The sequence below is a fragment of the Pipistrellus hanaki genome, assembly GCF_964339955.1.
Source record: "Pipistrellus hanaki genome assembly, chromosome: 1".
Classification (NCBI taxonomy): Eukaryota; Metazoa; Chordata; class Mammalia; order Chiroptera; family Vespertilionidae; genus Pipistrellus; species Pipistrellus hanaki.
In genome coordinates, this window is record NC_140503.1 from 26170286 (window position 1) to 26185441 (window position 15156).

The 15156-nt window shown below is 44.9% G+C and overlaps 1 protein-coding gene across 2 annotated transcripts in view; it reads right to left on the reverse strand.

Moving 5' to 3' along the window:
• RAD51B (RAD51 paralog B) overlaps positions 1–15156 on the reverse strand; it is a 489897-nt gene that overhangs the window by 146120 nt on the left and 328621 nt on the right. For both annotated transcript variants that reach the window (XM_084867046.1, XM_084867047.1), the window contains one exon: positions 3500–3596. In XM_084867046.1, coding sequence (XP_084723172.1) covers positions 3500–3596 — 97 coding nt within the window. The remainder of the gene's footprint in view (positions 1–3499; positions 3597–15156) is intronic.

Genomic DNA, 15156 nt, shown 5'->3' on the forward strand with positions numbered 1-15156 from the left:
GTGCCTTTTAAGCGGTGCCCTCTGTTCTGCAGCTGAAATCCATTACAGGTCAGGGGGACCTCGAGCTCACTCACCAGGGTGTTTCCCACTTGCACTGGTTTGCACACACCTCTTTTGCACACATTTGTGTGGAAGAAAGGCAGAGAGGGCAAGCGATGGACAGACAAGACCAGAGAGTTTACAGAGAAAGAGAGAGCAATAGGGAGAGGAGATTGCTGTAGGCATGCCAAAGGTATCAATGCTAGGATTTCTTTTTTCTTTTTTCTTTTTTTTAAAATATATTTTATTGATTTTTTACAGAGAGGAAGGGAGAGAGATAGAGAGCTAGAAACGTCGATGGGAGAGAAACATCGACCAGCTGCCTCTTGCACAGACCCTACTGGGGATGTGACTGCAACCAACGTACATGCCCCTGACCTGAATCGAACCTGGGACCTTTCAGTCCGCAGACCGACGCTCTACCACTGAGCCAAACCAGTTTCGACTCAATGCTAGGATTTCTGAAGATCCTTCCTATGATGCCTAATCTAGGACAACAAGGTCATTCTTCCCAGTCTGAAAAATGAGGCTTTTCGATACCCATCACCTAGTGAATGTTCCTGATCTTCAGACCCACAGTATGAATGTCCAACATTAGAGCTAGAAAAGACTCTGGCAACTCATCTCACCTGTCATTTAACAGAAAAAAACCTGAGACCAAAGTAATTAAAAGACCTGCTCAAGGTCACCAAGCTAATGAAACCATGGATGCCTGAGACAACAACAAAGCCATTTATCCATATGAATCACAGTAACATTAACGAACACTATAATGCATTTAAACAGGTATAAATATGCTAAGAAACCTATTCATTTTAATTCACTGGTAGGGAATTTCAGTATAGACTTCAGAAAAAAGATTTCTATAGCCTCTTCACCTGCTCAGCTATGCAAGTAAAAGACCTTTAAAAATGACCTAAAAAGACCTAAAAATAAAATAAAAAATGAATTGTTTCCATCCTCCCTGGGATAACATAATAAGAAAAAGTTGTCTAAGAATGAGCTGGTAACCCTTCCTTTGCCACAAATACCTCGTTATTGTTTTCTTGAAGTGCTTACACTGAAGCCCCAAAGCAATTTCCTTGGTTATCTGTTTCACTGACTCTTCTTTGTTTAAGATAAACCAGGAAGCCAAGACAAAGCAAAGTCCTCTTACTTACTGGCTTTCAAATAAAGAAACAAGATACTTTCTTTTCCTCAGAGCTGAATAAATGTGTGTGGTGTGTGTCTGTGGCGCGTGAAATAATTACAACATTTTTTTTATGACATTCATAGGTGTCTTATGTGATTCTCATGGTTACTATTTTTACAAAGTATGAACTGGGGTATTCATTCAGCATTTACTTACTGCCTAAATGTGCCTGGAACTTTGCTAGTCACTCAGGCACAACATGGAGACAAAAAGAATACAAGATAGTCTGTGTCCTTAAAATATCTGCCAATCTAGTCGGGAAACCATGAAAAATTAAATTAATTTTTTCTAGACCTTTTCTTTATCTAGCGGAGCAGGTAGAGGGATCACAGAGGAGAACAGAGAGTGAGAGCCATGCCCACTGGGACAGAAGAGGAGGTTTTGTGGAAGGGGTGGCCTGTAACCCTCCAAGGAGTGGGAGGATCTGGGAAGAGAAGCAGAGGTAGAAGTGAAAAAGGGAAATGCTGTTCAAGATTAGGTGAGCTGTCCCAGCAGAGGGGGGAGAGGGGGCGGGGAGGGGCTGAGGAGGGGAGCAGAGAGGAGGAAGCGGTGAGCAGTAAGTCCACACACTTGGCGTAGGAGCCAAGGAAATGTCAATGCGGGTTGAACAGGAAGGAGAGACAAGACTTCGAAGTGTTAAGAAGTACTGACTTTATCTTGTGGTGTTTTGGAAACAGATTCATGCAAAAGAAAAGGAAAATAACTTGATTGTTAGCAGTTGCTGATTTCCATGGTGTAAATACTTCCACTCTGGCCGACTTTCAGATGACGAATCACAAAGTCCTAAATATTTTAAAATCAGCATATTGATTTTAGCCCATTCTCAAAACACAGGTTGAAACATCACCCAGATTTCTCCGTAGGGGAGTGACAAAGAAAACACAGCCCAACCAGTAAGTTCCAATTGACAGTGGCAGAAGAAAAATGGCAGAGTTTGCAGTTGGGAAGGCATATTGGAATTTTATTAAAGTAATCCAATTATGTCCTTCCCCCAGCCTCCCCTACCCCAACAAGGGGTAGGGGAGGCTGGGGGAAGGACAAGAGGGGGGGGGGAATATATGTACTAATATATGTAATACTTTAAACAATAAAAAATAAAAATCCAATTATAAGTTGAATGAGTCAGCTGATCATAATTCAAATTGTAAAAAAAAAAAAAGAAGAAGAAGAAGAAGAAGAGATGGGGAGATATATTTGGGAAGAAGAACTCCATAGACTTGGTGAAAAGAATATAAGGCAGAAGGGATATGAAATGATTCTGGCTTCTCAGTCCAGGTGACGGGGAGCGATAATGCATCACTGATGTGGAAGCAGGGTACTGAGTGCATTTTACTACTGCTTTAAATCAATAACTAGTTTTCACTCTAAAACATACCACTGAGAAGCAGGGGTATAGTCTTCGTATTTGGGGGACCATAAACTGAGGCCAATCAATGGAAGATCACCTGGCCAGTCAGGAGCCTGTGAGGCCTCGAAGTCCCACATATGCCATCATGAATAATTCTCAGAAAAAGGAAAGTGCAGAGCGGCCTGGGACAGCTACACACACACACACACACACACACACACACACACACACACAGGCCCACAGTATTCTGCCCTGAAAGAGTACAACTAGCAGAACTCAGAAATGTCAAGTAAGAACTTTGAATAAAACTAGAAACCACCCACTGGCTCAGCGGTGTAATTCCCCTCGCTATGAAAACCGTAGCTGGCCTGACCTTTGCTAGCATGGGAGGGTGGAGAAAATTTTGCAGATTTACCAGCATGGAGCATTTCTCTTCATCTTTCGGTAGAGCTGACAGGGAATGCCACATCACTGGCACATCACATTGGTGTATGCTTTGACCAGGACTAAAAGTACCCGGCACGAGGAAAGGCTAAATTGCTGCGGGACCACTGGTAAAGCCAACCTTTAAGCATCAGTCTCAAAAACAGAGTCAGTTAGCAGGTCACCAGCCCTCACACCAAGGACCCAAAGCAACCTACAGAGGAGCCACAAGCCTGAAGGCGGAGGTGATGGATACCCATCCATTAAGACGACTCACTCGGGTGGAAAAGGAACCTCACTTACAGTAACAGAGCAAGAGACTCTCCAAATATAAGGGATCAGATGCCAGGAAAGGTGGCCAAGCCTGCATCGCCGGGCTCTGGCTGGGTTCACTGGCCAGGGCCTGCGAGCGGGTCTCTGGGCTCTCCCAGGAGCAGAGAGGTTGTGGGGCTGTAGGTCAGTGTCAAGTTTCAGCCCCTCCAGGACAGATCCCTTACCTTCAGACAGGGGCAAGTCATCAGCTGGAGACACCAGGTCTGCCTGAGAAGCTAGGGCTCCACTCAGATGGGTTGTAATTTGATTCGTCAAGATAACCTGTGAACAGACAGGGAGAAGGTGGGGGGAAAGGGAGAAGAGAGAAGACCAAATTAATTATTAGAACTCTCAAAAGGCAGACTGTGGCTCGGAGGAAGACTGATAAGTACACAGGTAGGAAAACCCCCTTGCGGACTTTCATCAGTTTTATCTGCAGGCCAGTGTGTCTGGCAAAGCCCACAGGTCATTCACAACACAGGAAACGGGCTGTCTTTCAGAACATAAACCATAATCAATTCATCCTCAATGCTGAGGAAGTTGGGACTGAATGATAGAAGGCTAACCAGAAAATTAATACACCAGCGTAAACATGTTATTAAACTTTCATTCTTAAGATTATATCCACAACCCTAGTTACTAGTGCTGAATAAAAGTAATAATTTAAAATTAGGGTATCTGTGGCTTCTTGCCTTGTTAAATTAAAAGTCAGAGCTGTATTTCCAAATTTAAGGATTCAACCCCAAAGGAAGAACACTCTTCTTTTGAATTAATTACAGTCTAACAAAAGAATTCCAGTCTCACTATTTACTTAAAACACAAACTAATGTCATCTTACCCATGCAAAATAAAGTTTATAACACTAAAAATTCCTAGAAAAAGACTCTAAAATTACGTCATTCATGTGGTCTGTGGCCATGCTATATTTTTACATTTGGTTCAGTTAAAAAACAGAACAAAACAAACAAATAAAAACCCTGTTATTTTCCTTAAAAATTCTCACTTATAAAATTTATTCTATTGTTTAGAAACCAACAGGAAAAATGAGATGCAGATTCTCTCCTGGAAAAGCTCAACATCACCAATACTGATCATTTCCCAAGGTTTGGGCAGAAATAAACCATGAGCATCTTGGTCTGTCAGAGAAAATGTACCTTCTGAAAAGGTTACTAGGCATTTAGTACCTGAAATCTGCACCTAGCTGGGCTGTCTTGTTCTGTCCCGGGGTCAGTTATGGTTTTGTTATCTTCCTGATTTGAACAGTAATGAAAATCAATTCCATTCTTTATTGTTCAGCTTTTCAGCCACACCTCTGCTGCTGTCTCTTGAATGGCCAGTGACACATTATAAATCCTATGCCAATGGCAGCTTAATTGAAGGCTGAGACGGGAGCATGATGGTAAGGTCAAGTGACAAAATGAAGGCCTCTATTAGCAAAGACAAGCTCCCCAAGGTCTTTGTGTATCAGCGAGGCTCATGGTCTCCACTACTTTACAGCTCAGCTCAGCTCTTGTAGCATCCCACTGAGAATGTGCTAACCCTACCGCTCATACTCTTTTATATTGCTACTTTTCATTTGGACCGGTAAGAACCACATATGATATGTCTTCAATTAAAGTGGCTGGAAATGGTCAAATAACAGTCAGCTCTTATAAGAAACAAATAATCATATTCGGGAGCATGAATTAGGGATTGTAATCATTTCTCTCTTTATAATAAAGGATATGGGCTTTGGAGTTCAATAAAACTGGGTTCAAATGCTGACTCTGACCCTGTGAACCTTAGAAAAGGTACTTAAACCTTGGAGCTCTGTTTGTTCATAAGTAAAATAACATCTTATAGAATTGTTTTGAGAATCAAATTAGATAATCCATGTAAGGTACTTAATACAGTGTCTGTCACAGAGTAAATATTCAATAAGTAGAAGCTACTATTATTTCCTTCAGAATGATGCTGTATAGATGAGTGACTTAGTATATTGCTTAAAACACTACATCACGATTTTCTACATCAGGATATACTTTAGTACTTGATCATTTCTACTAATATTGGTTCTAAGTTTTATGTAATTAAAATAATTTATGTAAAATTCTCAGTAAGAAAAAGATAGTAATCATTAAGCAAGACCAATAGGATCTGAAAATACTATGTACTTTACCTACCACTAAAATCTGTCTATCCTAGTAAAAAGAACAATGAGGAATTTCTGAGAGATCTAAATATGGTAAGTTCTTTTTTTAAAGGGGTTATTCTAAAAGATGGATTGGTGATAACAAATAGAGCTCTAATGATATACTAACTGTAATAAGATAAAAAATTATTGAATATCTACCTTGCTAAGTATGTCATAATATACAAGATGAAAAAATAAAGATGTGAAACTTGTATGTTAAAAGATAAGGCACTTGCTAAATATTCAGACCACTGTTTCTCACATTTATTATTTCATTGGTCCTAGAGAGGAAACTTGTACTGAGATATGGTTTTATAGCACATAACTATTAAAATGATACCCTTCACAGTCTAAAACCAAACTACTCTACAGATGTACCTCAAAAGATAACCACTTTCAGTTCCACTCCCAATGGGAGAGTGGATGGAAAAGGAAACATTTTTGCTGCCCAGCAGCAAGAGAACAAGCTGCTAAGTGGTTTTGCTAAAAATCCTCTCCTTTTTCATTATTATTCCGAAATCCAAATCACTGAAGGTACGAAGCAACCAAACTCGGGGAGTTGCTAATCATACCATCTTCCTGAATTGTGTTTTTCTAAATCTGAGTACAGCAAAATGATGGAATGGAAACATTTCCAAATAGTATCAATGGGCAAATAATCACAACTTGGGCAGAAGACTATAGATGTGCTGGCCTCTAAGACAACCTGGACACTTGAAAACGACAGTCTTAAAATAACTTATAAAACACTATTGCAAATTATCAACCGTCTTAACACTATCTGGTTTCTGGCAACAAGTTCTGACTGACACTTTAAGGAGCTTTCCTGCTGCTTCGACGGCCTTGGAAATACTGGAACCTCTCTCGCTTGGTACCAGTGATTAGGGTGAGGGCTTTGGAGTCAGACAGACCTGAGTTCAGATCCGGGGTTCTACCAATTACTAGCTGTGTGACATTGGGCAAGTTCATAACCTCTCTGGGTGTGATCATACTTAACTCACGGGGTTTCTAGGATTAAACTGGGTAATGTCCTTTGCATGATGCCTGGCCAATGGAAAATACTAAATGTCAGTCCCATCGTGTCTTTAATTATTCTTTGCCAATTTGTACCTTGCCTGACCACCTTTTTTGTACAGCATACAGCCCACTGCTGACAAAGAACAAATAGTTGCTACTGATATATTCCAAAAGCAACAAAAATTTAATTGAAATTGCACCTGCCATTTCTCTAAAAGTATGGCTTATTTAAAACATACAACACCCTCCTCCATCCCCACCTCACACATACTATCACCTACTACAAACCAAAAGGCTAGAGTGTACTCTTGGACTCCTGGACCAAGGGGAAGAAATATTCTTTTAAATAGTTATGATTACCTAGTTTACTCTTCGGGAAGAAGAGTACATCCACCTTCTGGGGACAGTAGGAAGCCTGGTAAGTAGAGTAACAATTGTCTCCACTCAGCTTTCTGTGTGGAGAGACCACTCCCTCCAGGGCCTCTTTGCACTGCTCTCTCGGTTCTAGGATGCTGCAGGTACATTTGAATAGGAAATAGCCCCTCGTATCATGCCACACGGCCCTTGAGTCTCATTTTCAGAATTCCCCTCCAAAGGCAAACAGGGGATGAGGGAGACTTCTCCTTTCAAAGACCATGCCCCTGGGCTCCAAGTCTTCCATTTCCTAAGTCCTCTAAATGCATCCTACTCCACCCTTCTGTATAGAGCAGTATAACATCTATATTCCATTCAGAACCACGAAGCTCTCTAAAGAAGAAACTTCAGAGTACAGATTCATAAATACCCAATATAGGTATCATCAGCTAGAGAAAAGAAATGAAGAGACACGAACCAGTAAAAGAGCAAATGACCTCATAAGGCAGATGGGTGGTGGGAATGAATGCCATTTTGGTCAGAAGGAGTAGGAATGAAAAACCAACCAACACACAAGCAGACAAAAATATGTGACTCATTTCTGCTAACTATCAAAAAGATAGCTTATGAGAGCAAGTACCTGGAGAGAAGAGGGTAGGAGCAGAGTGTGCTGGTCAGCAGAACCATCAGCCCCGAGGGTCATGGGCTGGTGAGCTATAGTCTACTAACTGATGGAGCTTGCCTCTCCACTAGTCCCTGTGTCTGATGGGGACCCATCTTTCCTCAGCCATGCTATGACCAGACTATATCTAGGCTATATCCACAACCTACTCACACCTCCTGCTCCTGGTCCAGAAAACATTCTGCCTTATTGGGCCATGTATGTGTCTAGTCTGATCCACCCTACATTGAAGTATGTGGGAGTATCTTTGCTGGGGCCTCCATGAATAGCTATCTGGTATATTCAACCCTCTGTGGACAGGAGAGAAAATGGAACATCCCTGGAACAATGGGAGCCTCTAAGGAAGGAAGCTCCTTTTATTTGACTTTTGGAAGATGGCAGAGAAGAGGGAGATTGTGCTCAGCCAGGGACAGAATAGGCTGGAATGGGCTACTTGGCCCTGTTTGCTCCACAGAAGAGATATTTATGGTAAACAACACAACTCAATATTGACAAAGATTTTTTAAGGACCCACAAACATGTCCTCATTCCGCTTTCTGTGTAATCCACACCTTCCATAGCATGAACTATAATCACCTGTCTGAGATCAATAGCTAAAAAATCACTCAGAATAGGGATATGCAGGCCTCCCTACCCACTCTCCCTCCCAGGAAGCACTGGGCAGAGAGAGGGGAGAACTCCCAGCCCAGACCCAGGGACAGGTGAGCTCTCCAGGCCTCAATGTCCACGGCTAGAAAAGAAGGTCCAGGAATACATGAAAAAAATCATCAAAATGCTACACAGTAACAAGCCCAATCTTGGGACTCTAACACTCATAAATGCCTGTAAGTCAAACTGGGAAAGAGTTTCAGCCTCTTCAGAAGTGCCCAGCATTGGAGGCAATCCTAGTTGAATGCTGCCCATCTTTTTGGTGGATTTTCAGTGCCCTAAGATGCTTGGGGCTGGTCACTCTCAAAGCCCACTAGAGGCTTGGAAACGAAAACTTTTCATGGAACTCCTGTCTGTGTGCAACCCAGTTTTAGGGCTAGGCTAGGCTAGAGGAATCACAAGGCATCCTCAGGCACCTCAGGGACATTTTTCAGCCCCTAAAAACACCTGCTTCCTCCCGCCCACTCCTTGCCAGAAATCTGCCACAACCTAACACAGAGAATCAGAGAAGTTTCAAAATCGGTTTGACTGGGCAGGTAGGGCTGGCTGCAGTGATTGTCCTGATACAGCCCCCAAGAGTACAGGCCGCCCGCTGCACAACCTGGGCAGCCAGAGGCAGCCCCTGAAGGACAGACAGGGACCTGGGGGGCTGACTGCCCACAAACAGCCACCTGAGTGACAGGGCTCTGCAGTTCTCGGGCTCCGGAGGCACCGTTCATTTTCTCTCTTTTCTGCATTAAAAACGGTCTATCAGCTGAAAGTGCACTTTTTAACAATGTGACCTCGGGTATCTAAAATTATTCTGATCCACAGCTATGACCGTGACCTAGCCTTTCTATCCAAGCTGAGGCCTTGGATAAGGCAGAAATCCTGAATGTTAATCCTGCTCCATTAAGGGTTGCTCAATCTCTTGCTTGTAAGGAGACAGAGGCTGGGATTTTCCTGTGGGAAACTGTTGAGGTTCATTGAGTCCTTTTCACCACCAAGGCCTGAGAGAAAGGCCCTGGAGTGATTTTCACCAAACTCTCCTCCTGCTTTCCAACCATGACGGTGTCTTCCCCTACCCATCTGCTGTGGTAGGAGCTGGAGAAAGAGGGAGGGGGGGGGGGGGTCAGGAAGGGTGTGAGGCAGAGGGAAAAGGACAAGAAGAGTGGAAGGGAACAAGGATATGTCCTCCCCAAAAGTGGATCTAGAGTAGGGGTGTCGAACTCAATCAGAGAAGGGGCCAAAATCTAAAATCCAGCCTAAATCGCGGGCCGAATGGTTTACTGAACAGTCATAAACTGACAATGTCATAAACTGACAGCGGAGTGCAGTGATGACAGCGCGGTGCGGGCCACATTGCAAGGCCTGGCGGGCTGGATTTGGCCGGCGGGCCGTGTGTTTGACACATGTGATCTAGAGAGTCACCCTTGCAATTCCCCTGACAACTCCCTTCCCGTTACTCGTAGCTTTGAAAATTGATCTCCGATATTGGTTGTGAGAAATCAGACCAAATATTTTGGAATTCGAGCATCAGAAATCTGGTTTTGCTATTCATGGGCTTAGTTTTGCCAAGCTCTGGAAAATTAGGAATCATTTCATTGTGGGGAAAATAAGTCTTCATTAGCTTCAGCCTAGAGAATATCAACTGTCAGCTTGAGCATAAGGACCTGATAAGGTTCTAGGATTGCAGCCTGCTATTTCCATCGTGAAGGTCGGCGTGACGATTGTTTTCTGGGAAAGTCTGAAGGGCTGTGGGGGATTTTCCTTTTGAAATATTTGTGGTCAAGGGATCAAACTTCATTTTGGCTGGAAGAAGACACTGCCATGGGAGTTGGGCAGCTGCCTTTTATTTCTGGCTCTGTCACTCACCTGCTGTGCAATGCTGGGAAAGGCCCCTAAACTCTCTGTACCTAAAAGTGTGAAGTCCACAGAAAATGTGAAGAAAGTGAATGTGTTATGACTATAAGGTGGCAGGCTGCTATGAAAAAAAAAAAAAAAAAACACACCAAAAAAAGTTGCACATTTCAATTGGTATTGGTGGTGTACTTATCCATTATCTTTTATTCTAATCATCTCCAACCTCAAGAAAACCTACACAGAACTAATTGGCAGGGGCACAGTTAGAGAGGGGCGGGAGAGAGGGGGAGAGAAAAAGAATGAGGGAGAAATCTTCATAAAATTCACACCTCTTCTTATGGACCTGAAGGAGAAAAATCCCTTTGGTAGGTTTCACTGTGAAGTTCACAGGCACAGCTAGAGAAACACTCTGCTCCAAACAAGTCCCTAAAGAAGACACTGACCCAGCCCAAGGCAACACAGATGGAGGAAGAGAATCCGCACAGCGTTGCACAAGCACACTCAGTCACAGAGGGATGGAGAACACCACTCTCCCGCCTCCTGTTCGCCATGGGCTAGGCCACTGAGTTCAGAGGAAACGCACTGAGGTAGGACTGCACCTGCCACGTGGCCAAAATGAGCACGAGAGAAAGCTGGGGGCCGGCAGAGCGGCTTTCTCCGTGGCCTACTACTTCTCCGGGTGCACACGCAGGGGACGGAGTGGAAACCCCGGGCCAGCAGCTACCGCGCCGGGCGTGGGGGTGCAGAGCTGCTCCACGCCCTGGGGGTGAGGTCAGCACGTGTCAGTTGCGGAGCCCAGGTGGAATGGCAGTGGTAAGGAGGCCACAGACAGCGAGCTGGGGTGCTGTTTCCACCTTCAGCCAGCCTCAGGGCATCCTGTCAGTGCAGGAAACGGCACACACCCTGGGGAGCTGCTCACAGCAGTTTCAATGGCTTCAGCAACCGCGTGTCCTTGCTCGGTCCGCATGGACCCCAGAGGTCTCTGGCAGCCGGGACTTGGACAGGAACAAGGCCAGCTGTCGGATGCCCCCGGGGCTCAGGGACATAGAAGAAACCTCCCTGCCCCTGCCCTGCACGTTTCCGGTGGCCCAGTGGGCTTTTGCGTGGTTTGTTTGTCTCAGCCCACGCTCCCCGGCTGCCCACTGAGCCGCACAGACAGGCAGGCGAGGTGAATTTCCAGCAGCCCCCTGAGTTTCTGCTGACCTTTTTAGGTGTTTTTGTCATTGGATGGTGCTTTCTATTCATGTGCGCTTCTGGGCCCTGGGGATTCCCCTCCTTTTGATTTGTGAGGAGGCTTAGAAAGACACAGCTTTGTGATCAGTCCATCACAGACGGCTGCTGCTATGGTATTAACTGATTTCCCCTCCTCAGACTCATTTGAAACCAAGAAAACAGTTCTGTTGAGTCACTTGCTCCCCGGGGGTTGAAGAGTTGTGTGAATACTGCTCTTGGGGGAGTCCAGCCTGATAAGACAGTGTGTCGCTGTTCTCCAGCCCCAGCCCAGCGGCCCAGACCACGGCTGACAGTAGGGAGAAGCTGAAGACCAGGCAGCTTCTCACCCCCTGGCAGGAAACCTCCACAGGAAGATTGCAACACTGGTCTGTGCCTCGTACCTCTACGCCACCGAGGACCTCCAGACTCTGGAACAGAGGTGTGCAGCCAGCCAGTTCTGGCATCAAACGGGAGCAAAGGTGACTTGCTATCTGTCCAAAAGGAGGTTAACTGTCTGCCTAGGAACTAATTCCCAAGACAGCAGCCTCATCAAAAATGCTTTTTGAACAAAAACTATATATTTGATACCCTCAAGGAAGGATTTTGTGTCAGATGTTTTTGTGTTTTTTTTAAGGAGTTGGGGGGAGGTGGGTGTGGGAGTAGAATCAATGCTATGTCCATACTTAAAATAAATGACAAATAAACAATAACAGACAAACAATAATAACCTACAATTAAGCAGAGTCAACACAGGAGAGACGCAAGAATAGGTCCAGAACAAATACATTAAAATGACTAAATATTTACATGGTGAGTAGGGGCAGCTTCCTTCCAGGGCAGTGCCCCTGGAGTGGAGATATCCCATCATGGTCACCGACAAGCCAACTCCCAATCACGTGCTTCAGGCCCATAAAACCATGTCCTAGCCGAGGACAGCTCACATGCAAGGCACTAGCCCTAATGCCAGATGGCAAACGCTCACTCTGGTGCTTGGGAATAGCCCCTTGGAGTGCTGCCCTAAAGGAAAGCGAAGCTCCTAGCAGGCCTCTGAGCTGCTAGAGGGGATGGTGAGGCACATGCGCAGCTAACCCCGCCCCATATAAGTACCCAGAGTGCTATGGTGCTTTCATTTCAGAGCATGCTCACAAGTGGTCTTAGTTGCCCCTCACGACCTCGTGAGGGAAGCTGGGAACTAATGAAGCAGCCGTTGTGTGTTAGGAGGGTGGGCTCTGGAGTCAGACCTCCTGGGTTTCCGTCTCAGCTCCACCACCTACTACCTGAATAATTTCAGGTAAATTACTCCATCTCTCTGTGCCTCACTTTCTTCAACTGCATAATTTAGAAAACAATGGTACCTCTGGTAAGGATAAATGATTGGCATATAAAGCACTTACGACAGTGCCTAATACCTAGCAGGTACCTAACAAATATGAGCTTGTTACTTATTATTCTCTTCAGTGGGAAAACTGAGGCTGTGACATTGTCCTTCTATCTGTATTTCTTATAGCTCCCTCTGGCCCTCAGCCCCAGCCCAAGTGTGCCACTCAGAAATGTCCTGCTTTATCCATCTTCCTGGGGGCAGTTCAAATACCACCTCTTCCATGAAATCTTTCCTAACTACACTAGGCCCAATTGACCTTAGTTCTTAATACTCCCACTTGAGAATCAACACCAAGTAATTTCATACGAGTTTTCTCTCATTTTATCATGTATGTTATTCTTCTCTCTCCCTCCGGTGTTCATGTTATGAGAGTTTGTGTACTTCCAGATCCCTGTCCCCACACTAAAGGAGAGAAGGGAGCTGGGAGGAAATTCATGTATCAGACCCTGTATCAAGTGATGAACATACATTAGCTCGTTTCATCTTCACACCTCAGTGAGGTAAACACCATTATCCTAGTTTTGAAGATGAGGAAACTAAAGTTCAGAGAAGTTGAGCAATTTTTTTTTGAAATCAAATATATAGCATGTGGGAGGGTCCGATTCACACCCAGCCTGTCTGGCTCTTTGGCCTTCGCTGGCTCTACCATGTAACAGATTCTCGGCACAAACACTCATCGCCTCCTGGGCATCTGATGATTCATTTCTTTAGAACAGGGCATTTGCTGATTTCAGACTGACCATGTCTCACGTTGTTTAATGCAATGTCTCATGTCAAGGAAGCCTGAACAGAATGTTTAAGGACCAGCGTTTCAGCAGCAAGAGGCAGCTGGTGAACTCTTGGCAGGCTGCTGGGCAGAGGTGGAAACTGTCTGCAGGCCGGGACGGAAGCACGCTCCAGCAGGTATGGAGAGAGAAAGGGTGCAAACTTCTGGGTTCTATTTCTGTCTTCGCCATGAACCACTCTACTAATATTTTCACTTCTGCTAAAATGTGATGACAAGAGTTTCAGAAGAAAGGTCACCACATGAGAGCAGAGTAAGAACAGGCAGTTCGCCGGTTAAACGTGGCAGAGCCACAACCAACACTGGGCTCTGGACTGGGAATGTGTAGCTGGGACACAGTCCATGCGCGAGTTTGTCCTTCCAGCTTCATTTCAACTGGTAGGGAGTGGCCCTGGGCATGGAGCAAGACTGACACAGAAATGATAATAGCATTTATGCTTTCAAACAGGGGCTATCCTTAGTTGATGTAGCATCCACTTGAACCATTCAAGAAGTTTGTTCTTGTTTTTCTACTTCAAAGGATGTCTGTGTTATTTTCAGATTGGTCACTCCGGTACAATGGTGATGCTACATAAGAAAAGAGTTCATTGACTCTTAGTGTATTTGAAAGTCAATTCATGAAGTGTGTTAGTGCCTCTGACATCTGATGGAGCCCCCGGCCTTGTGGTGAGACCACAGCTGGGATGGAGGTGGTAACGGAGGCAGAGGTTTGTTCTTGGTCTTTGAGGTCACCTAGCCTAGGCAGGCCCCTGCAGTCCTTTATGGTCCCTTTGAAAAAAGGGGCTCAGGACCCACAGGCAGTGGCTATCCACTTCCAACAAATAAAGTCCCAAGGAATTCAGAATCCTGGATCTGTAGCAAGTCTTGTAGAAGACTTCCTGCTTCCACTGGGCCTGGAAAGGGGCCGCTGAGAGGCTGAGAACGGATGCCCCGCTGCCCTGGAACGGGAGGACAAGTAAGCTCTCTCCTGTCTCCTGTCTAACTTACTGCCCAGCATTCCTTCCCACGGGCTCGTCCTGCCCTCCCCAGGACCACACTGAAATGACTAAGTCTGCCTGTCGCTCCAGTGAATCCAGTCAAATAAATAAGTCAATTCTCTTTAAGTTTGTGGTCTCAACTTCTTGTTGGTTTATTGCAAAATTAAAGGGCACACAGAGTAGAACCATCAATCAGTAACCAGCAGAGGAATAAGCTCTCTGTGGAATGTACTGAGAAGCAGAAAAGAAGAAGAAAAAAATGAAAAGAGGCCTCATGAAATGGTCCTTTAGTAGGCGAACGGAGAGGGTAAAAATCTGCATTGCACATGCAGCATCATTTAGGAAAAGTCTCATTAAAGGTTTCCTATCTTGCCAGGAGAGCAAGCACAGGAACGCAAACAAAAATCCCTCAAAATGCTCTGCCATTTATTGGTGCTGGTTTCTTGTGGGTTTTGCTGAATTCCATAGACACAGCCAGAGATCCTGGGGCCAAGGGGCCGGACAGTGACTCAGCAGGCTCAGGACCAGGGGAAGGAGATGAGATACCACTATTGTTTATTATGAAATAAACAAACATGACTGGCTCCCTCTGCCCTTTACCTCAACCTGACCTACCCTTAGAACCCTGTTAAAGTGAAAGCGCCTGGTAGTGGGTCTTAATGGAACTTTCAGTCAATGCTATTTGATGAGGGTCACATGGAAGAGCAGTGCATGGGGAACTTGGATTCACTTCTGTTCTCTGCAGAGGTGACTATCTATAGTGTTAGAACCT